Source organism: Ursus americanus, chromosome 4, assembly GCF_024610735.1.
Source record: "Ursus americanus isolate L20-20 chromosome 4, mUrsAme1.1.p, whole genome shotgun sequence".
Classification (NCBI taxonomy): Eukaryota; Metazoa; Chordata; class Mammalia; order Carnivora; family Ursidae; genus Ursus; species Ursus americanus.
Genome location: NC_142130.1, coordinates 27,235,014 through 27,257,404, shown reverse-complemented (window position 1 = coordinate 27,257,404; position 22,391 = coordinate 27,235,014). Strand labels below are relative to the sequence as shown.

At 39.4% G+C, this 22,391-nt stretch overlaps 1 protein-coding gene across 1 annotated transcript in view; it reads right to left on the bottom strand.

Moving 5' to 3' along the window:
- Positions 1 to 10,233: 10,233 nt before the first annotated feature.
- CCDC50 (coiled-coil domain containing 50) overlaps positions 10,234 to 22,391 on the bottom strand; it is a 70,108-nt gene continuing 57,950 nt past the window's right edge. Inside the window, exons 11-12 of the mRNA XM_045811202.2 lie at positions 18,194 to 18,300; positions 10,234 to 16,657 (exon numbers count right to left, since the gene is read on the bottom strand). Of these exons, the coding sequence (XP_045667158.1) occupies positions 16,638 to 16,657; positions 18,194 to 18,300 (127 nt within the window). The 3' untranslated portion in view covers positions 10,234 to 16,637. The remainder of the gene's footprint in view (positions 16,658 to 18,193; positions 18,301 to 22,391) is intronic.

The following is a 22,391-nucleotide window of genomic DNA, read 5'->3' as shown; positions in this document are numbered from 1 at the left end:
TCAGAGCTGATACGTATTTTGGCCAAGCCCCACAGCCAGCAAGAGTGTCAAAAACCTATTTCAAACCCAAATCTCTCTGATGCTCTTGAACCCCAGGGAGCATGGCCTGAAAACGGTCCAAATTTACTATCTCGAAAGTATTCTCATTTTATTCTAGCGGCCTTGGTTTCATTGCCAAGTCCTATGCCTAGAAATTGATACAAATTCCTGGTTACCCAAGGATTACCTTGGAGATCAGCATCATAAAATTGTCCTTCCAGAGCTGTTTTCTTTGCTATTAAAGCAAACCTCCACGACAGCCCCTTCTTTCACGTTCTGGGACTCAGTACCTATGTAAATAACACTTCAGACAACCTAGGACCCCGTGTCCTTCACCCCAAACTGCAGTCATTTTTCTTTGCACTCCACTTCAATCATTTATTCCTTGGGCTTAAGTCCTTTTCTATATCTAAGATATCCTCCTTCCGACCAAAACAGTCCATCCTTTACACCCCCATTTCCCGACCCCGGCACTCTGGTCCCTGTGATGTGTTGGAGAGTTCTTCCCTCTTCTCGCAGATTGTCACTTCCCTGCCCCAGGGCCTCATTCCAAAATCTCATGCTGCCTCACCTCAACCTCTTTCTTTCCTTCTGGTCCTTTGACGTTGCTGCACAGGACGCGTACACGTCAACAATGGATCACTTCCAACCAGCCCTGTCTTCTGCTTCCACACATAAGCCACACACCAAGTAGCCATGACAACTGACGCTGCCATAAACGTGTAGAACCCAGTCACGGCTGCCCGCGCCATCTACGGTGCTCAATGCTTCCTAGTCAGTCCCTCCATCCTGTCCCTCAGGCATTTTTCCAGACCCTCACATTTTCCATAAGCATCTAAATCCCACTCTCTGGTGCAGAATAGAACTTGCATCTTATTCACATGCCTCAAGCTTCCAACCTTGCCCCCTCATTCTCAGCACAGAGAATCAATCCCCTTCTAGGACACAAAAGAAAGAAAGTACAGAAACTCCATCCGCGTCGCACCACCAGATCCAGATCATCTGCCAAGCTTTCCTCCTGCCATCATATCACACGTGGTCATGCGTGAATAGGTCACATAGAAGAGGTCATTCTCCGATGTGATCTACACGGCCAGCCCCTCCTGTGTATGTCTGTTACACATATAGCATGTGGATGGCCTCGTGTCTGGCTCCTCTCGTGAACAGGAACTTTATTCTATCAGTAGTCAATTTCTCTCCATGGTCAAGCTCTTCTCTCTAGTCCATCATTCCCAACAGCATTTAAACATGCTCAAAGATCCCCGAACCCCACATTCCCTTTAATATGACTATGATTACATGGAATTAAATCCTCTGTACAGAAAAGGGCTTGGAACAGAAAGTGGTGAAAAGGGTTTGTAATTGTGTTTCGGTGGATCTGTGGGTGATGTTAATTGATTTAAATTGTACTTAACCAATATCCTAAAAATTTCTTTAATTATCATCTAATACTTTTATAGGTAAAGCGTTGTTTTTGTAAAAGTATGATATTTCCTAACTGAAACACTGCATCGGTTTTTATATCCAGCCAGTCTAGTTGGAAAAGTGCCCTGTACTGCAAAGTTTAGGCTGTCTTGCCAGCTCTGAGCACCCTCTGCTGGCGAAAGTGGGTATAACATAAAGACAGTTTCGGTGAGTTAAAAAAACACCACTTCGTATCTATCAGTCACTTTGCAGTTTGTTTTCACTTCCATTATTGTACAATGGCTAGTTAACATGTTACAAATAAGACTCTACCTGTCTCCATTTGAGCTGTATATAATAGTTCTGTGCTGTCTAAAACAGGAGCCTTTAGCCACAGGTGACTCCTGAGCACTTTAAATATACCTCCTTTGAATTGACGGGTCTTGTAAGTGTAAAATACACACCACAGTTCGAGAGTTATAATGGGAAAAGAAGAATTTAAAACATCTAAATAATAATTACAGCGATTACTTGTTGAAATGATAATATTTTGGATGTATTGGGTTAAATAAAATATCTTTTGAAAATTAATTACACCTCTTCATTTTTCACCTTTTTGTATATGGTTATGAGAAATTTTAAAATTATGTATTTCGTTTGCATTGTATTTCTACTTTACAACATGCCATAGATGCTTCATTCCAAAGCTAAAGTACCATTCATAAACATCAAAGTAGGTGGCTAAAAAATGGTTCATGACTCGTGAAATCATCACGCATACTGCAAGGGGGCATTAAAAGACTGGGAAAGTAAAGATGGGAGGAGAGTTTGCTGAGATTTTTTTTATCAGTTTTGGGTAGAATTATTGATGTGTTAAGTACCGGGAACCACCAGCTCCCCCCACCCCCCACCCCACTCCTACCCCCCCACCCCCCCCACCCCCGCAGACAGGGGACAGGCTGGGAAGTGCCTGTGCCCCAGTTCAGCATACTGAGAGGAGTCAGTTGCAGCACTGAGAGAGCTTCCCTAGAGCCTGGCCATGGGGCCCGAGGAAGCAGAGAAAGAGGTCTGTGACTAGGAAAGCAGCTGTGCTTTCAGACTCTGTCAGACTTAAGAAGGCCTCTTTCCCCAGGCTAGGTGTGGACTAGTGTGTCATGGCCACCGTGTGTGGTTTCAGCTTCTCCAAGAGGGCCCCTGGAGGGTGTGAGGGGGTTGGAGTTGGGCTTGTGACAGCTGGGAATTCAATATGAGTAAAGGGTAGTGATGGGGGTGAAAGGAGAGGGGAGCACACCTGCCATGTGACACTCACTGCCCTTCTGAATGGGCCCACTCTCCCCCACTTGCTGCCTTAACAAAAGCTGCAAAAACATATGAGACCTCTTTCACAAATCTCTGAACATGAGATGTGTGGCATTCATTTGAAATATTCATTTCTGCAAACATCATCTATAAGCAACTGATAGGTCAAAAACACACTGACCATCAGGGAAATACAATGAGATACCACCTTACACCAGTCAGAATGGCTAACATTAACAAGTCAGGGAACAACAGATGTTGGCGAGGATGTGGAGAAAGGGGAACCCTCCTATACTGTTGGGGGAATGCAAGCTGGTGCAGCCACTGTGGAAAACAGTATGGAGGGTCCTCAAGACATTAGAAATAGAGCTACCCTATGACCCATCAATTGTACTACTAGGTATTTACCCCAAACATACTGACGCAGTGAAAAGAAGGGGCACGTGCACCCAATGTTCATAGCAGCAATGTCCACAATAGTCAAACTGTAGAAGGAGTAGAGACGTCCTTCAACAGATGAATGGATAAAGAAGATGTGGTTCATACATACAACGGAATATTACTCAGTCTTCAGAAAGGTTGAGTACCTACCATTTACATCGACACGGATGGAACTGGAGGGTATTATGCTAAGTGCAACTAATGAAATCGCTGAACACTACATCAAAAACTAATGATGTACTATATGCTGGCTAATTGAACATAATAATAAAACAAACAAACACACACACTGACCAGGTGGCCTCTCTGATCTTTACGCTAGACTCTTCCTAACATTAATTTATGCATTAGATTTTGAGTAAGACTCTTGTCTTGTTGAAATAACTATCTAGGCCCCAGATGGAGCTGTGCCTGCCCCGGACGCCATGTCAGCAAACCAAAATGTAGATAACATTCACGTCCCAGTAATGCTCCACTTGATCAGAAACGCAGTATAGCCACTCAGCCAGTCCCCAAATGCCAAGCCAACTATACACTCTGTACTCATTTCCTTGTTCCTTTTCACCACAAATATACACTTTCCGTTTATATTCATTCTTTTTTGTATTTCTGACCTTTCATCCGTGATCATTTTCCTTTTGCCAGAAGAACACATACATATTTACTTTAGAGTGTGACTTTCCATAGAAGTTTTAGTTTGAAAAGTTTCTCAGTCATTGAAAAAACTTTACCAATGGACATTTTCGAACATATATGAGCAGAGAGAACATTATCATACACCTGACTTACCCATTCCTAATGATTGATATACGCCTGATCTTTTCTTACCTCTACCTCATTCACTGCCTACCCCCTGACGTCATATCATTTCAATCAGTGTGTATCCCTCAAACAGAGGGGCTCTTTTTGTTTACAGTCTGATCCCAACATCATCACACCTAAAAAACCAGCACTAAGTCCTCAGTATCATCAAATATCCAGCCAGTGTGCACATCTCCCCCAACACCTTATGAATTCTATTTTCAGTCTATTTGCAATTAGTTAAAATACTGCTTGCATCTTCTTCTCTCCAGTTTCCTCACAAATATACTTCATTTTGGAGAATTTTTGTTATTTGTGTTATAAAGTTTCTCACAGTCTGATTTTGTAGATTGCAACCTTATTTGCTATTTAAAATGTTCTTTAATGCCCTCTACTTCCTAGAGTTTGGTAGATAAATCTAGAAACTTAGTAATTTTGTTGTATTATTACTTCCATTTAGAGGTATATAATACCCAATTCTCTCTCCTTTTATGACACCAAATGTTGGTGATCATTACCCGGATCTATTAATTCTTTGAGGGTTGCAAAATGATCATAATCTCATTTTATCATTTTTTTATTTGACTACTAGTTAAAATGTTCTATAAGGGAAATGTATCCTCATGGGCTATTCATTTATTCATCAATCAGGTACAGATCTCATGTTAAAAAAAAACAAACAAACCAGGCAAGATAAACGCCCAATTATTCCCCTTATTCACCAGTTTTCATAAATAATGAGTTGGCTTATAACATCTGCCATAGGGCAGCAGTAAGGATTATTTTCAGAGGATAAAAATGCTTATAAAGACATGGATTTAAACATATTTGATATGCTTTATTCACCTGTTTTTATCTTTATTGGTGCACAACCTCCTATCTCTCGCTGGTTAGAGACATTTGACATGACCTTAGTAGTCTTTGATAACTTCTTTGCTATCTGGTAAGAAAGATATTCCAATTTTATCTTGTAAATTTAAACTCATACTTAAAACTACTATATCTCTATGAAAGTCTGCTTTCTTTTGGTAGGAAATATTTCAAGACCACAATTTGAGTATGAAAAAATGTTCATCGCTACTAGGTGTCCATTCTTTCTAGGTTTCTTGGCCTTTTCAGTGAAGAAAAATGGTGGAAAATATTGTTAAAAATATGTATGTGGGGGGGGTGCCTGAATGGCTCAGTTGGATAAGCGTCCGACTCTTGATTTCGGCTCAGGTCATGATCGCAGGGTTGTGAGATCGAGCCCCATGTTAGGCTCTGTGCTGGGCATGGAGCCTGCTTAAGATTCTCTTTCTCCCTGTCCCTCTGCCCCTCAGCCCCTTCCTCTGTAAAAAAATATATATATATATGTATATGTGTGTGTGTATGGAAAGAGAAAGAAGGAGATATAAATTCATATATAGAGAAAATCATTTGAAATAGTTCCCTCTGTGTAATTATATACCAACTGGGTGTAATTAGTTAAGTTCATTGTTTCATTTTACTTTGACTTTTAAAGTTTCCTTTTTTATGTATAAAATTTCATTTCAAAAGTACTTGAAGTATCTGGTTCTAACATCAGATCTATGGTATATGCCACTGTGTCTGGGTTCTACATCTCCCCTAGATACGTATTTTTCCTCCCTCCTTAGAGCTAACTTCAAAAATGTTGACATTCCATTTTACTTGTTATAAAAAATGCATACGCGGTAGCATCACCATTCCCCCCGCCCTTTTCCAGCTACACGGTAGAAAACTGTAATGTTTTCTCTAGCTTGCTTTTTTCATTTAAAAATACACCCTGGAGATCAGGCAATGGCTGAGATTTCCCTCATTCCTTTTGCCGGCTAACTAGTGCTCCATAATCCATTAGTCCCTAGTTATTTATGAAAATAAAATGAAACAAATTTTCCAATATTGATCTATAAAATGACTCAGTTAGCTTTATAAGAAATTGCCAAGAGTGACATCAGCAAAGTGACCAAGGACACGGCGCCAAGCTCCCATTCCCCCACAGAAGTATCAAATACACAAGCAGAAATGGTCAGAACCAACATTGTCAGAACTCTGAAAATTAATCGAAGGCTTATAGTAACCAAGTGAACATAGATTCAAGAAAACTTAACTTAAAAAAAGTAGGAAAGCATTCAGTAGTTTCCTTGCCTTTGCCCTATCCCCTACTGGCTGGGCAGCAGTCTTGAAGACAGCAGCCTGCATTTCCAGGGGGGGAACCTATTCCTGGTTCCAGAGGAAACAGAGCAGAATTCATTTGCAAATTATTAGGTATGTCTTTTCTAACCTGACTGGGGGACTGGCTGAAGATGCTTATTTCTGTTTTCTCTAACCTGGAACTCACTGAGGACAGAAAAGCAGCGGGTATTATTTGAAAACATTGCAAAAGTGAAAGGACAATTTGCAGACCCCTGAGGCAAGACATTACAGTTGAGACATAGAATAGACTGCTTAAGTCTTAGGGGGGAAACTTGGAGAAGGTTTCTTTGTGAAACAGGAACAATAAAAAAATACCCATATTTATGGGGGAATTTAAAAAGCCATGCACAAGTCTGAGGCAAAATAAATACTCAGAAAAGATCTCAGAAGACCTTTAGCTTTGACCTCAGACGGACCTTAGGCTCAGTGTGAATCGAGCTAAGTGTTAAAGGAAGGCTTCAGAACAGAGCTAATCTGCAAAGACCAAAAGAGAATCTTCTTCTTACCTCATGTGTTCAAGAAAATCTCCATCACACACAAGATGAACAAAAGCTAAGAGACTCTAGACACCACAAATGAAAGGAATAAAACTTCTGCAGAAAAAAAAAAAATTGTAAAGTCACTAGACAAATTAACTACTACAACCTTCACCAATCAAAATGAAAAATAAAAACAAAAGCCCTGGGGAAAAGGAAGAACTTGACCTCCAGGGTTACCATATTTTAGTTTTCAACTGTCCCGTTTTCACAAGACATACAAACTCACAAGAAACTATATGCTATCGACAAGAGGCTCACTGTAAATATAATGGCCCGAATAGGTTAAAAGTGAAAAGATGGGGGAAAATGAGCTGAGTGGTATACTAATGCCAGAAAAAATAGACTTTCAGTCAAAAACTGCTACAAGAGACAAAGAAGGACATTACACACAAGGGTCAATTTCATCAAGAAAACACAACACTTATAAACACATGTGCACCAAACAGAGCCTCAAAATAAATACAGCAAACATTAACATAATTGAAGGGGAAGTATATAGTTGGAGACTTCAATACACCACTTTTAATAATGAACACGACACCTAGCTAGACGATCAATAAGGACAGAGTGCACTTGCACAACACCGTAAACCAATTAGACCTAACAAATATATAGAACACTCAGTCCAACAACCAAGTACCGTTCTCACGTGCACACGGAATGCCGTCCAAGGGAGACTCTATGTTAGACCATAAACAGTCTACATAAATTTTAAAAGACTGAAATTGCACAAAGTATTTTCTCTGATCACAAAGTAATAAAGCTAGAAATCAAGAGAAGAAACTGAGAGTATTTACAAATATGTGGAAATTAAGCAACACATCTTTAGACAACCAATGGGTCAAAACAAAAATCAAAAGGGAAATTAGAATATACTGAGGGAGAAAAGAAAAAAAAAGCAGCAAAAAACACAACATATCAAAACTTATGGGATGCAACAAAGGCAATATTCAGAGGGAAATTTATAACTGTAAATGCACATATTAAGAAGAAAGCTCTCGAATCAATAACGTAACTTTACATCTTGTGGAACTAGGGGAAAAAAAGAAAAAGAAAAAACTACTACATTGAAAATTATTAGAAGAAAATAATAAAGATTAGAATGTAGATAAATGAAATAGAGAACAAAGACAATAGAATCAACAAAACCACGATTGGTTCTTGGCAATCTGCTGGGTGTGGAGCTAGGAGCGGCAGGAGAGTGCCGCCAAGAACCCATGGTCGGCAAAGGGTATAAACTTTCAGTTGTAAGCTTGGGGGGATCTAATATGCAGCCTGGTGACTACGGTTAATCCTCGTGTATTGTATACTGGAAATTTGCTAAGAGTGGATCTCAAGCACTCTCACCACACACACACACAGGCCCAGGAAAGCTACCGATGAGGGAGGTGATGGCGGTGTTAGTTTCACCGCGGTATCATTTCACAATGTATACATACATCAAAACGTCACAGGGCACACAATACAGTTTTGTCAAAAATAAACAGAAAAAAAATTTTTTAAAAACACATGATCAGGAATGAGGCCTTTCCAGTGTCTAGGAAGTCTTTGTGACTTTCCAGACCCCCAGTACTGTATGAGGTTCCTCTCCTTCTGGGGCATCTTTAACGAACCTAGCAGCCGTTGACAGCAGGAATTCTAGAAGGTTAGACCTGAAGGAGTACTTAGAGATCACCAACTCCCCTGTGACGTGCTTATTACTATATATAAAAGAATTGAGTTAGAGAGGATAAGGGGTGTCCCAAGACCCTGAAGCAAGTTCAAAGCCAGGACTAGCTCCCAGGTCTCCTTATTCCTGTTGATGTATTTAGTACACTCTGTTGCAGCTTTTGTGTCTTTAAGCATGTAACCCAGATAGAATGGGGAGCCAAAATCAATCTTCAAATCCTTACCCCTACCCTGTGACTTGTAGTAATCCAAAGACTTCGTAAAGATTTCACCCAATTTCCAAGATGTGAGGTCAATGTTCTCCTGGCTGCCTTTAAGAAGTGGCTTTCTAGGGGCGCCTGGGTGGCTCACTGTTAGTGTCTGCCTACAGCTCAGGTCATGGTCTCAGGGTCCTGGGATCAAGTCCCGCATCAGGCTCTCTGCTCAGCTGGGAGTCTGCTTCTTCCTCTCTCACATAAATAAAATCTTTTAAAAAAGGAGGGGAGACTTTCGAGTGTGCCACAGCTCTCCACACCACATGGCCACAGTTTAACATCAGACTCAGCCACATTACACAAAATCCACCCAATCATACCACGTACCTCCTACTATAGGGTAAAGGGAGCTACTTTAATTGCATATTTAATTTTTTTAAATTGGCCTACAGATACGTCTACTTCTTTCACTGTCAACTTTCATCCAGTAATTCTTTAGAAAAGGAAGGCTGAAATCAACATACCAACTTTCTCCAACACTGCACATCACTGGCATGCCTTATGCATCTGGTAGTGATATCAGTATAGATATATTACAGAGATCATTTAGCTTTCCTATTATATCTGACAGAGAAGAAACTAAGGCCTAGAGAATGTGCTCCAGGGAAGCTAGTTCTCTCTTTAAAAATTGCTTAGTAGTCATGAAAAATAGGATCTTATTTTCAAGATACCTCCTAATTTCTGCAGCATCAGTTTCCATATCACAGTTAATCTATCAAAAAAAAAAAAGAAGAAGAAACAAACTTATAAAAAGTTTAGGGATGCCTGGATGGCACAGTTGGTTAAATGCCTACATTAGGGGCGCCTGGGTGGCACAGCGGTTGAGCGTCTGCCTTCGGCTCAGGGCGTGATCCCAGCGTTCTGGGATCGAGCCCCACATCAGGCTCCTCCGCTGGGAGCCTGCTTCTTCCTCTCCCACTCCCCCTGCTTGTGTTCCCTCTCTCGCTGGCTGTCTCTATCTCTGTCGAATAAAAAAATAAAATCTTTAAAAAAAAAAATGCCTACATTAGGCTCAGGTCATGATCCCAGGGTCCTGGGATCGAGCCCCACATCAGGCTCCTTGCTCAGCGGGGAGTCTGCTTCTCCCTCTGCTTGTGCTCTCTCTCTGACGAATAAATAAAATCTTAAAAAAGAAAAAAGTGAAGTGGTAGTTGTTATTAATATCTATTTTCTGAGAATCCACGGAGTACCAGGTATAGTGAAGACTTGAGTTGTTGCACTCATGGAGTTTTCAATCATTCGGATTATTCTGTGAGCATCCACTTACCTGTTTTTCTCCCGCATACATCAAACTAAGTCACCAACCCCCACACACAAAGCAAAGCCACTTCCTGAGCATCTTTAGATTTAGGAGTATGTGTTGAGGACTTCAATGTACTAAGTATCAGCATCAGATTTGGGAGTATTTGTTGACAATTTCAATGTACTAGATACCATCATCAGTGGTTACTGAATGTGGATGGAACTGGAAGAAGAGAAAATTCTACTGTTATTAAACAAATATAGATTAGGGTTACTTTATAAAGAAAAAAAAAATACTCCTCCTCCCAGAACTTTCCGAGTCCTTGAATGCAGTAAAAAAAACATGAGACCACTGACTTAACAAATGGATGACTTTATTAAGAGAGAAGGACAAGACTGGTGTTTGCCTCAAACCATCCGGGAAAACAAGCACAGACATATACATACTTTGGTTTAAAAATTATTCATAATATTCATGTTAAACCTGATATTTAAAGAATCAAATGGGACAAAGTGTAGAAAACAAACCATAAAAACATAAGCTTGCATAGATGAATTAATGTAGCTGCAGAACTGGCATTTAAGGGAGGCATGAGCACTGGAGCGTGCTGACGACATGACCACCTCAACCTCCCCAGACACGCGAAGTCACCAGCACCATGTTTCTCGTGTTCCTCAAGGAGGTCACGAGCAGGAACGACTCGGGCTGTGTGAAGGTGAACGGAAATAGACGGTTTCCGTCAGTCCAGTCCGGATGGGTGTGCACATACCCACCAGTACTCAACACCAGTCACCTTTAAGGCATCCACAGAGTGTCCCTCACAGTTTCATCTAATCTCTAAATAGGCATGTGGTTTGAGGTGGCCTCTTCGTTTTCTCAGACAGACCACTGGATTCCGTTAAGGTTCTGTGCAGTTCCATGAAGTAGCTATTTCAAAGCTGCCTTTCCTTCTGGGGCTTGGCTACAAGGTGATGAGCACTTGGGTTAATATCTCACTCATTTTTTAAACATATCCACATTCCAGATGCCAAAGGGCTTCTTACCAAAGAATCTGAAACTGCCTGGACACTATGCAATTTCTCTCTCAGGAAAGCACTTTTCCAAACTGTAAGACAAATGACAGCACCACCTCTCATTTCCTGAGCGACTTGATTTATATGAGCATACTCTTGTACTTCATAATCCAGCACCTCTTCAAAATATAGTATTGTTCTGGGATGGATTCTTTATAAAGAAAACCTCATTAGAGAGAATCCTCATTGTGGAACACCATTTTTATATGCTATCTTCCCACTGCATCTCCTCCTCATTTATAATACTTCATGAAACAAAGACTGGGCTGCCTTTAAGAGGCAGGTGAAAAATATAGCTACATCTGAAAAAAGGGCATTTGGCTTTCAGGTTATAGCAAGAGCTGAAGTTATAGCCTACAGTGATTTCAGGGGCTAATTCGATCAGAAGTAAAAAAAAAAATTCTGACATCAAAAACCCTTTCACTAAATTTAGTAGCTAGAAACTATTTTAGCAATTATGGTCTGAAATTCAGTGCAACAAAAATATAGCCTAAGTATGCAATGTGTAACGGTATATTCTCTTAGCTGTCTTTTTACTGCTCTTAGTCCTTGCTCTTTTGTGAAGGACATGTCCCTCAAATACCCTGTCTTTCAATTGTCCTGTTCTTTATATACGAACCTCAGCAATGAGTAATGGGGCACTAACTAAGATGCACAATTAATTTTGTCCTCATCTGAAACGCTGAAAGCAGCACTGCGCCGGCTACCAAGAGTCATTCAGAAGGAGAAAACCACCCTCCAATGCGCTGAGCATAAACAACAGCCTATGAAACGCAGTAGGAACATTTCCTAGGCAGTAGTCACAGACACAGAAGGGAAGACGACGGTCTTCAGCACGAGGTGTTTCTACAAATCAACATGGTTAGGTAGAGGATTCTGTCAAATTTATGGCACCAAACACAACCTTATAAAAACACTCTGGTGTCTTCCTTCCCACAGCAAAAGTTTTCCTGGTTAATTTTCTCCTAAAAGTAATAAAATAGAAACATTCTTCACATCAAAGACTCTCCCATTTCAAGTAAATGTCTCTGTTTGGTTTGGTTTTCTCCTTTTTTTTTTTTTCTTTGTCAATGATATGCATTTAAAAACACAAGAGTGCTGGTGACATCCTCACGAAACAGTAAGTGACTTCGCTACACAATACCAGCTTCGGAAGTATCGTCTACACAGTCACTATTGAACAGAAAGACAGTCAACTCTCAGTTATGCAGGGAGTGACAACCCGGAGAATCTGGCGAGGGAACTGAATTCTCACTCTCCTTCCGCCAGCCTGGCTAGGTCATGCCACTGCTCGTTCACAGACCGAGAGGAACCAGTGAAATGATGACACTCTCAGTGTATAGGTCAGCCATAGCTGAGTGGGAGGAAATCCAGAGTTTCTGACGGCAAGGGTGTCTGGGGATCACCTGTGAATTTAAAATGATCTCAATGGATCAGGCATTCAGATAAAGGAAGTACAGTACGCTGACCTCGGTCAGAATCAAACTGATTTAAGGCAACACTGCTCCTCGAGACATTGCTTGCGAAAAGTGCGAGCCTCATCAGAAAAGTGACTCTGTAAGAAGTGAAATTTTCCCAGATGACCCCTTGCTTTTTGACTTCTCTGGAACTAAATTTTAGCGTTTCTAACAACAATTAAATGGCAGGAGGAACAACAGCCTTGACTCTTCCCTTTAATAATCCTAAGTATCATCAGGGATAAATGAGACTCTCCAGCCGGGAATCTGGGTGACACTGAGCCCCATGCAGCATTATCAGGATAGCCTCCAGTTTGCTCCTCCCTGACCACGTTTCTTGTTATAAGCTAAAGGAGAAAAATAGGATTCTATCAACAGTACTTTAAGCGGTTATGGCTTTAAGACTAACAGGCACCACCAGATATGAGGAGAAAATGGGACCACTTTTTCTAGTCGCTTCTCTAACTAAGAGCAGTAAATAAGGGACAAAGTACTTTAAAAATCTGTTTTTTCCTTTTGGCTGAAAGAACAGGTTTTGGTTATTTTATGACTGTTGCTAAAAAGCCAGTGTTATGAGGCTATGGCGCACTACCTGCGGTGATATCTCCCTGAACAGTGTTCCCTTTCACACAAATACTCTTCTCCCAAAACGGAAAAAAGCCTTTCAGTGCAAGTTCTATTCTGTTCTCAGTCCCTCGGAAAGCTGATTACACCAGGGTCTCACTCCCTTTATCTAGAGGGAAGATCTTACATCCAGTCACCAGTTATCTTTCAAGAAAATCACTGAATAAATGAATTATCCTGATATTCCCCAAAGTGATTTTTGTACAAAGGCAATACCCATTAAAAATCAAGGCCCTAAGATGTTAACCACTGATGTGGTAAACTGAATGCACCATATTATATAGCAGGTGTTTCCAAAGAACAATTTGGCACCAGACAAAAATTAGAGAATATTTGACAGTATTGAAGAAAAATAATTATCTGTTAAAAGTTAATTATATTTATACTGAAAAGTCCTGACATTGATGGAAAGGTGTGGACAGTGTCAGCAATGAGTTTATTCACCATCCAGTTCGGCTGCAGACCACAGTAGAGAAGAAAAGGGGAAAATGGGTCCGGTTCACAATTTTCTAGAGTGAGTTCAGTGGAACACAAGGCCCAAGGTCACACACCTTGGAATATGTTGGTCGAGATCCAAGCGGCCACTGCAAATCTGAAAAGGTTTTCCTCCTGGGAAACATCTATCCATAGCTTTCTTTTCTAATTTAGATGTTTCTCTATGATCAAAAACGGTGTCTTTTTTGCAGTTCATTAGTCTGTTGCTGGTTGTTGTAAAATCACTCGAGAAAAAGTAATTCAAAGGTATGCAAAGTCACTTTCTAAAAATCTCAGTGTTCTTTTAAAACGTATGTACCAACTGTCCAGTCTCCGGCAAAATTATTACGTCTAACAATGGTTTCATACTACAAATTGTTTTCAACTCAGAACACTTAACGTGACCCTTGTCTGACCTTGCTTCCGGGCAATGAGTTACAGAAAGTTAGGCTGGGGACAGAGGGTGTCCACATCCTGTCGCCTTATGATGAGGCTCCATACCATACTGTGCTCATTCAGCAACCCTAGTGTTAATGGGGCCTCCAGGGAAAAGTACAGAAACAAAGATTTCCAAGGCCAGGATATTAGTTTACATCGCAACATGAAAGCATAATACACTGTGGGCCTAAAAATTAAATTGCGTGTGTTCCAGTGGTAGAAAGAAGAACAAAATGTTTCCACATTTATATAAATATAACAAAGTGAAAAGCAGAGAATACAGTGAGGAATGTTTGGCGGTTCCTTTTAATATAGTTGTTAGTTACTTCTATAGTCTTAAAAGATAATAACTATATTATTTGAATGAGAATAAGAGGATTTAACTAATAAAAGAATTACTCTGATACTCTTTAAAAGTGTTTGCTTTACAAAAAAATAAAAAATATTTTAAAATTCTAATCTTTTAAAAACCTAAAAAAAAAAAAGGAACGAATTTTCAGTACAGATGTTGAACTGGGTGTCACAGGGAACTATCGCCTCTGGCCGCTCACTAAAACAGCTGAAACACTAACATCCAAGGGTTAAATGTTAAGTGGCCTAACATTTTTTTGAACGAGAATATCTCCAGATAGCATTTTACAGTAATAAATATGATTGGATAAAGTACATGAGAAGCAAGACAAATGCAGAATTTTTAAAGTAAATCTGATCATTGTACGAGATAGAATAATTTTAAACATTTATGAAATAAAAATATGGCAAATGATGTTGCCCATTTGCCTATCAAAATAAAAAATACACTGTGTTTTCTTTTCTTTACGGTTACCACAAAAACACTTTTTAAAACATGAAGCAAAATCACAGGGCAGACAAAGAAAAATATAGCATTACTAGAAGTCAACAAGGCCTAAGTTTTGGATACTGAAAGCACCCTCTAGAATTTGACTAAGGCTAGGGCCTCCATTTCGTCCGCCCTTGCCTATTTAATTAAGACTCTGCTTTATTGATTTCATCAGGGTCATTCAAAGTCTGGTTTGTTTTTCTCTTTCCCCACTTCTCAAAAATGACTCATCTTTTAGGGTTTCTTTCTTTCTAGATTATCATTTCCCTAAAACTTGACTCTTAGCTACCTTTCACTCAAGTTTCCGCAATCCAAAAACTTCATGAACTAAAGATCTTTCTCCTTATGAAAGGACCCAAATCGTGAGAAACAATTCTAAATAGCTTCCTGAATATTGCCTAACTTGAAAGACTGTCCGGAAAGATAAGGCAAACAATAGGCAGCTCCCAGTGAGAAAAGAATGGATTAACAATCTTTTCTCTAATCATCTACGTATTTCTTTCCTAAACAAACACTATACTGGAATGTCAAAAATTGCGTGTGTTCCAGTGGTAGTCCATTGTATGTATGTCAGATTCATACAATGAAAAATAATGGAGAGTCAAGCTGAAGGGAAATTTATATATATACATACACACACACACACACACACACGTATATGTATATGTATGTATATATATATAGCATGATTGCCATTTATGGTAACTAACTAGTATGGGAGAATAAGCATTTCCACAAGGTTAGGAGCTGGACAACGACTAGATCTGTCAAAGATGGCTCCTGTACAAAGGAGCCCAATGCCATGTATCGGTAACGAATATGTAGAGCCAAATACCCGATAAAGAACCATTTTATCTACTTCAACTTCACATGGAATTAATCTGATTACTGACAGATAGATAAAATATTTTTTGGGAGATTGCCAACAAATACCATTGCTTTTTAAGCAAGAGGAAACTTGTCAATCTATGTCCAGAGAGAATGATGGCATCACCACTTATATAAATATCTTTCCAATTCCACTTTCCTTGGCTCTATATGTGAATGTAAAAGAAGAGAAGGGATACAAAGTTTTTCACTTTTCACTTTCAGCTGACTTTGCACAGACCTGAGTTAAAATTTCATAGAATTAAACTTTTGCCTATAAATACCAATAAATAGCCCAATGCCCAAAGGCCTCAGTAAGACTTGCTATTAAGCAGAAGTAGAGAAAGTGTCAGAGGATGACATCTGGGCCAATTCTCCCAGGAGAGCTTATAAGGATATGCAAAACTGCTACAGTCCTGGTGGTCAAAATAATACGTTCCGACTGTTCCAGGTTTTGGTCGTTTTTTGTTTTTTTTTAATACTTTATGGTTGTGATTTTTTTTTTTATTTTCCTGAAGAATACAAAAAGCAAAAGATTCTTTCTTCAATATACCATACACTAATGCACAAAAAAAAGCTATTTCTTATATTCTTTTATTCTGTATTGCATCCAAACATTGTTATACTCTGATCATAAGCTCCACAAAATTCTAACTGCTAAATAAAGCCTAGTCTCTAGATACCAGTACTCCATACCTAACAAAAATCACGTTTTACAGAGCTTTTAGATACTATATCCCAAGAAGCATATGCAGCAGAGAGGTGGCCAATATTCAGAAGCTAGATTTTCTTGTACTGCCCAAGTGATCAGGAATAACCAAAATGTTTTAAATGAATTAAAATTATTTATAGTCAGAAGAACACTTGAAGATAAATCCCCAGAATACAAACACAGGAGGGAAAAATGAGTGTGGAGCGCATTCGGTATCATCCAGTAACGCTTGCTACAGTGAGTCCGTTCTCAAGGCAGATTCCTAGGGTTTTACTGCTTATGATGAAAACCTTGGAAAGGAGGAAAAAAGAAGAAACACCATTAAGGAAAAACCTCGGAAATGCTCTGCTTTCTCCCTGCTCAGGCAAAATCATTTACCTTTATTTCTACGCATGTTTTCTTTGTTCTTGATCGTAAAATATTTACATACAGAGTCGATGTGTTATTTTAGTATTATATATCAAATGTATGTCAAGGACAAGAAGGCCTCCCCCCTTAAAAAAAAGTGCATTAATTTGAGGGAAAAAAAATCATGAGCTACTTCCAGTTCAGCCAGCCCTGGTGGAAAGTCACCAACTGATGGAAAATGCAGGGTATGGGGTTGTTCTGATAATGTCCAACTAATTCCATCTTTCACATAATGTCTTTTGCCTGATCAACACTGGATGAATGTCTGAATGGAGAGGGTTGGGGTAAGGAGAGCTTTCTAAAAAAATATAAATGCTTGGCAACCGCCCTCCCCTGGAAACTCTGATTTAATTAGTCTGGAGCAGTACCTGTACATTGATATTTTGTAATGACCACTGGGAAAAAAAATTAAAGAAGTTTGGGAAGGCGATCATTAGATTTGGAAAAGCATAATGAAAACATGACCTAAGAAATTTTCAAAATATGTTAACAAATTATAGACATCAATTAACAGGACCTAATATCTATAAAGTCTATTGCAATGTGCTTTCATGTATTTTATTTATATGATCCTGACAACACTGACACTATTAAAATCACTTCCATTTTTAGATGAGAAAATTAATACAAGAATTACCACCTTTTCATTATTTCATTTTATGAGTATCATAAAAATACATATAAGTGAAGGTGTATGCTTGGAAGAACAGGTACATGCAACTATTCCTTCATTTTAAAGATATGGTACAGAAATAAATTAATCAATTAATTTAAAAAATAAAAATCTAGTACAACTTAGACCTCATATTCTTTCTTCATTTCTTTTGCCCTGATTTTCTTTTGTGTGATGAAATTTTTGTGTGAATCGTCTATGTATGGGTGTACTCTACTTTTTTTTTCTTTTAACTTTTTATCTAAATTCCAGTTAATGTACAATGCAATATTAGTTGCAGGTGTACAGTATAGTGATTCGACACTTCCATGCAACACCTGGTGCTCATCACAAGTGCCCTCCTTAATCCCAATCACCTATTTCACCCATCCCCCCCTTGCCCCTCCTTTCTGATAACCATCACTTTGTTCTCTATAGTTAACAGTCTGTTTTCTTGGTTTGTCTCTCTTTCTTTTTCTTTTCCCTTTGCTCCTTTGTTTTGTTTATAGTCACCCTTTAACAATCTGATGAAAGCAACAAATTCTCCCTGGAGGAAAATGTACATACAGAGACAATCTTGCATTCAACTTAAGGTGTTTCATCTTTTCTGTTTTTTAACAAATGAAGAATACTATAATGATTTCCCAAAAGGAAGGATAACTTACTTTGCCACTGTAGCACTCTATAAGACATCATTTGATTTTTTCCACCATAGTATGAAGATTCTAAAAAAAATCCTAAGCTTGATCATACATATGTTTCTTACCTTTATGAGAGGATTCTGATTTTGAAAAATGACGTGTGGAATTATGCTGGTTTGTAAAATGAGTGTAATCCAAATCTTCAGCCTCTGTCATGGTAGGTGGTGGTGGCCTGAAGGGAAGTCAGAATTTAAAGAGATATTCTAATTAATGGTGACTACAACTCCACCTCTCATTGGAATACATGGTAAAAACAATTCAGTAGAAATGCAAAACCACAATGTAGAATTCTCAGTTCCTCACCTGTTACTTAACCTTGAATAAATTATTTTATCTTACTGTTCCTTTGCTTTGATATACATAATTCAATAAAAACAACTATTTTCTCACACCTATTTGTGAGGCACTGTGCTAAGGACTAGAGAAACAAAGATTAATGAGATACGTGACCACTGCCATTAATGAGAAATTGACTGTGTTTTGGTAGGTTTTATGAAGAAAAAAAAAAGAAAAAAGGAAAGGATAGAAGGGAAGTAATAAAGAAAGTTAAGAAAGGAAGAAAGAAAAAGGGAGAGAGGGTGAGGTTGTCAGGTAAGGAGGGAGGACAGGAAAAAAGGAAAGGGGAGGGAGAGGACACGGGTCAGCATATAAATTCTAGAGCAAAGTCCCTTGATCCACTAGGTGGCAAAGCAGAGCTTAGAGAAGGACAGGACAGTCATACATCGGCAACTTCTCATGCCAAAAGAAGACAAAAATGTAAAATATTGGGGAATTTTTGCTACTCCAAAATTTTATTTAAAAATCATCTTACATAGATTTTTTGCAAACATTTGGCATTGATGAAGAACAAAATCTCTCCTTTTTTTCGCTGTTGTTTCTCAGGGGTGTACTTAAATGCTGCCTTAAAGCACAGAACCAGATGAGGTAACAGAATATGTCAAATACATAAGCACGTTGTAGGATGTTTTTTTGTTTGTTTTTTTTAAGATTTTATTTGTTTATTTGACAGAGAGAGAGAGACAGCCAGCGAGAGAGGGAACACAAGCAGGGGGAGTGGGAGAGGAAGAAGCAGGCTCCCAGCAGAGGAGCCCGATGTGGGGCTCGAGCCCAGGACCCTGGGATCATGCCCTGAGCCGAAGGCAGACGCTTAACGACTGAGCCACCCAGGCGCCCCTGTAGGATGTTTTGTGTAACCATATACGCAATCTGGAGGCATAAGTACACTGCAGTCCAGAAAGTTACGATGAGTTTGGTACAGAGGGTTCTGTCACATACAAGAATAAAGACAAGTGGGGCACCTGGGTGGCACAGTGGTTAAGCGTCTGCCTTCGGCTCAGGGCGTGATCCTGGCGTTATGGGATCGAGCCCCACATCAGGCTCCTCTGCTATGAGCCTGCTTCTTCCTCTCCCACTCCCCTTGCTTGTGTTCCCTCTCTCGCTGGCTGTCTCTATCTCTGTCGAATAAATAAATAAAATCTTAAAAAAAAAAAAAAAGAATAAAGACAAGTGTTCTTGCTGGGTATTCGGAGTCGGCCACAGGTCAGCACAGGCTGTAAACGTGTGTCTACGTTGAGGACTGTGCCAGGGGTTCTACTCAGATGATCTGAGTTAACGTTCAGACAAGTCTGCAGGGTGGCTATCACACACAAACTCTGGAGTTAGATCAGGTTAGATGAGATAAGTGATCTGTCCACGCTCACACAGTTGTTAGGTGGCAGGGGTGGGGCTCAAACTCAACCGCACTGCAAAATCAGCGTGCTCTCTACTATACTCTGCTGTGCTACACTGGTGTGTATTTTTATCAGCAGCAGGATCTGCATTCTAGGCTACACACACACACACACACACACACGCACACACATATGTATCTTATACTTTCAAATGGTATGTGGCTTATATTTTTATATTTTCATGCTTTTGTTATACATATATAATTAATATATAATTAATATATAATTAATGTGAGCATTAACAAATGATATGGTATTTCTGACTTTTCATATTTTTCACTCTGAACTACTTGTTTTCAAATACTAGAAATTAAATACCGTGTTTCTCTTTCATTTTTGACTACCATTTGGAACATGTACCTTAAAAAAGTAGTGTTAGGAGTTAGCAGGAAGGGTTGAGACATACTATCTGACTCTAGAATTAAGAAACGCAACTTCAAAAAGAAGGTGGTTAAAGAAGTAACTTAGGCCCAGGTCGCCTGGGTGGCTCAGTTGGTTAAGCCTCTGCCTTTGGCTCAGGTCATGATCCCAGGGTCCTGGAATCGAGCCCTGCATCAGGCTCCTTGATCAGCAAGGCGCCTGCTTCTCCCTCTGCTTGCTGCTTCCCCGCTTGTGCTCTCTCTCTCTGACAAATAAATATATTTTTTAAAAAAAGAAGAAGTAGTAGTAGTAGTAGTAGTAGTAACTTAGGCCCGAGAAAACAGGATTGGTAAACAGGACGGCAGAGCCTTGTCTTCATTCTTTCATTAAACTCTTATATTAGGTGATCAAAACCCAAAAAAAACACAAAAGCCAAATGGGACTCTCAAAAACAAAACACTACACCAAACACAAACAAACCAAAACCCATGATTACTGCCCCACCATCAACTTCTCAAGAAAAAGGATACTAACGTGTGAAACAACACACAGAACTTCCACAAATCCACTAGGGTCTCCACAAGCTAAACAAATCAACCTAGAATGTTCTCAGTTCTCTTCGTATCCTGCCTGCTTAGTTTTTTTGGTTTTGTCTTTTTTTCTTTTTTTAAGATTTTAGAGAGAGACAGAGCACGTGCACACAAGCAGGGGAAGGGCTGAGGGACAGACAGGATCTCCAACAGACTCCCCATTCAGCGCAGAACCAAAAGTCCAAGGCTTAATCAACTGAGCCGCCCGGCCTTCCTGTGTCTGCCGAGTTTTTGATTACACAGCAAACAAATCTTGGCTTATAGCTTCCGGTGGTCCTATCAAGCTATTTGTTGCACTGGAAACAGTTGTTTTAAAGCTAAGGATATTCACATCCAAAATCAGAAAAAGCTTGCTAACCAATAAATTATTTCATAGTTTTGGATGTATTAAGAATCAACATGGACGGGACTGGAGGAGATTAAAATACGTTAAGCAGAGAAAGACAATTATCATATGGTTTCACTCATTTATGGAACATAAGAAATAGTAGGAAGATTGGTAGGAGAAGGAAGGGAAGAATGAAGGGGGGGGTAAACAGAAGGGGGAATGAACCATGAGACACTACAGACTCTGGGAAACAAACTGAGGGCTTCAGAGGGGAGGGGGGTGGGGGACTGGGATAGGCTGGTGATGGGTATTAAGGAGGGCACGTATTGCATGGTGCACTGGGTGTTATGCGCAAGTAATGAATCATGGAACACTACATCGAAAACTAAGGATGTACTGTATGGTGACTAACATAATAACAAATTTAAAAAAAAAAAGAATACCTGTTTCCTATTGTTCTCACGGAATGATTTATATGTTTAAGTCAGCAGTACAGCCAAACACCTTTCAGAATTCACTCAAAAGTCATTTCTTGGGGTGCCTGGGTGGCTCAGTCTGTTAAGCATCCAATTCTTGACTTCAGCTCAGGTTATGATCCCAGGGTCCTGGGATCAAGCCTGGCGTAGGGTTCCCTGCTCAGCGGGGAGTCTGCTTCTCCCTCTCCCTCTCACCCCACCCCCCCCACTCATGCTCTCTCTCTTTTTCAAATAAATAATTTAAATTAAATTAGTCATTTAAGAGGCCCTCCTAGATACCCAGACCACGCTATTTATTCTCTTAAAAATCCATGAACTTTTCATCCAAAGCATTAACATACTAATAGTTATTTATACAATTGTTTAGAATGATAAATTTCATTAAAACAAGAAACAGTTCCTTCTTGTTAACTGCTGCTTACTCTAACTATGGGCAATTATCAGGACACTCAATAAATATCCGATGAATGACTAAGTAGAGATAAATATATTTCACACTCATAAGAATGCTGTAGGAACTAAGTGAGATTTTTTAAATGCTTATGTTTTTCTAAGGGAAAAATGCAAATAAAATACCAGGAGTATTATCAGTATAAAATCCTACACTTAAAAGATTTTGAAACTTGGATGAAACTTTTCTCATTTGTAAGTGTCGAAGTTAATTCAGATCACCAACGGACTCTGCATTTCCTTAGAGAGGGTAGAAAATCTTGTAATGGACAAAGAAACTGATTTTTGACCATGAATGCTCCAAGCTCTACATGATAATTTGCTTTCCC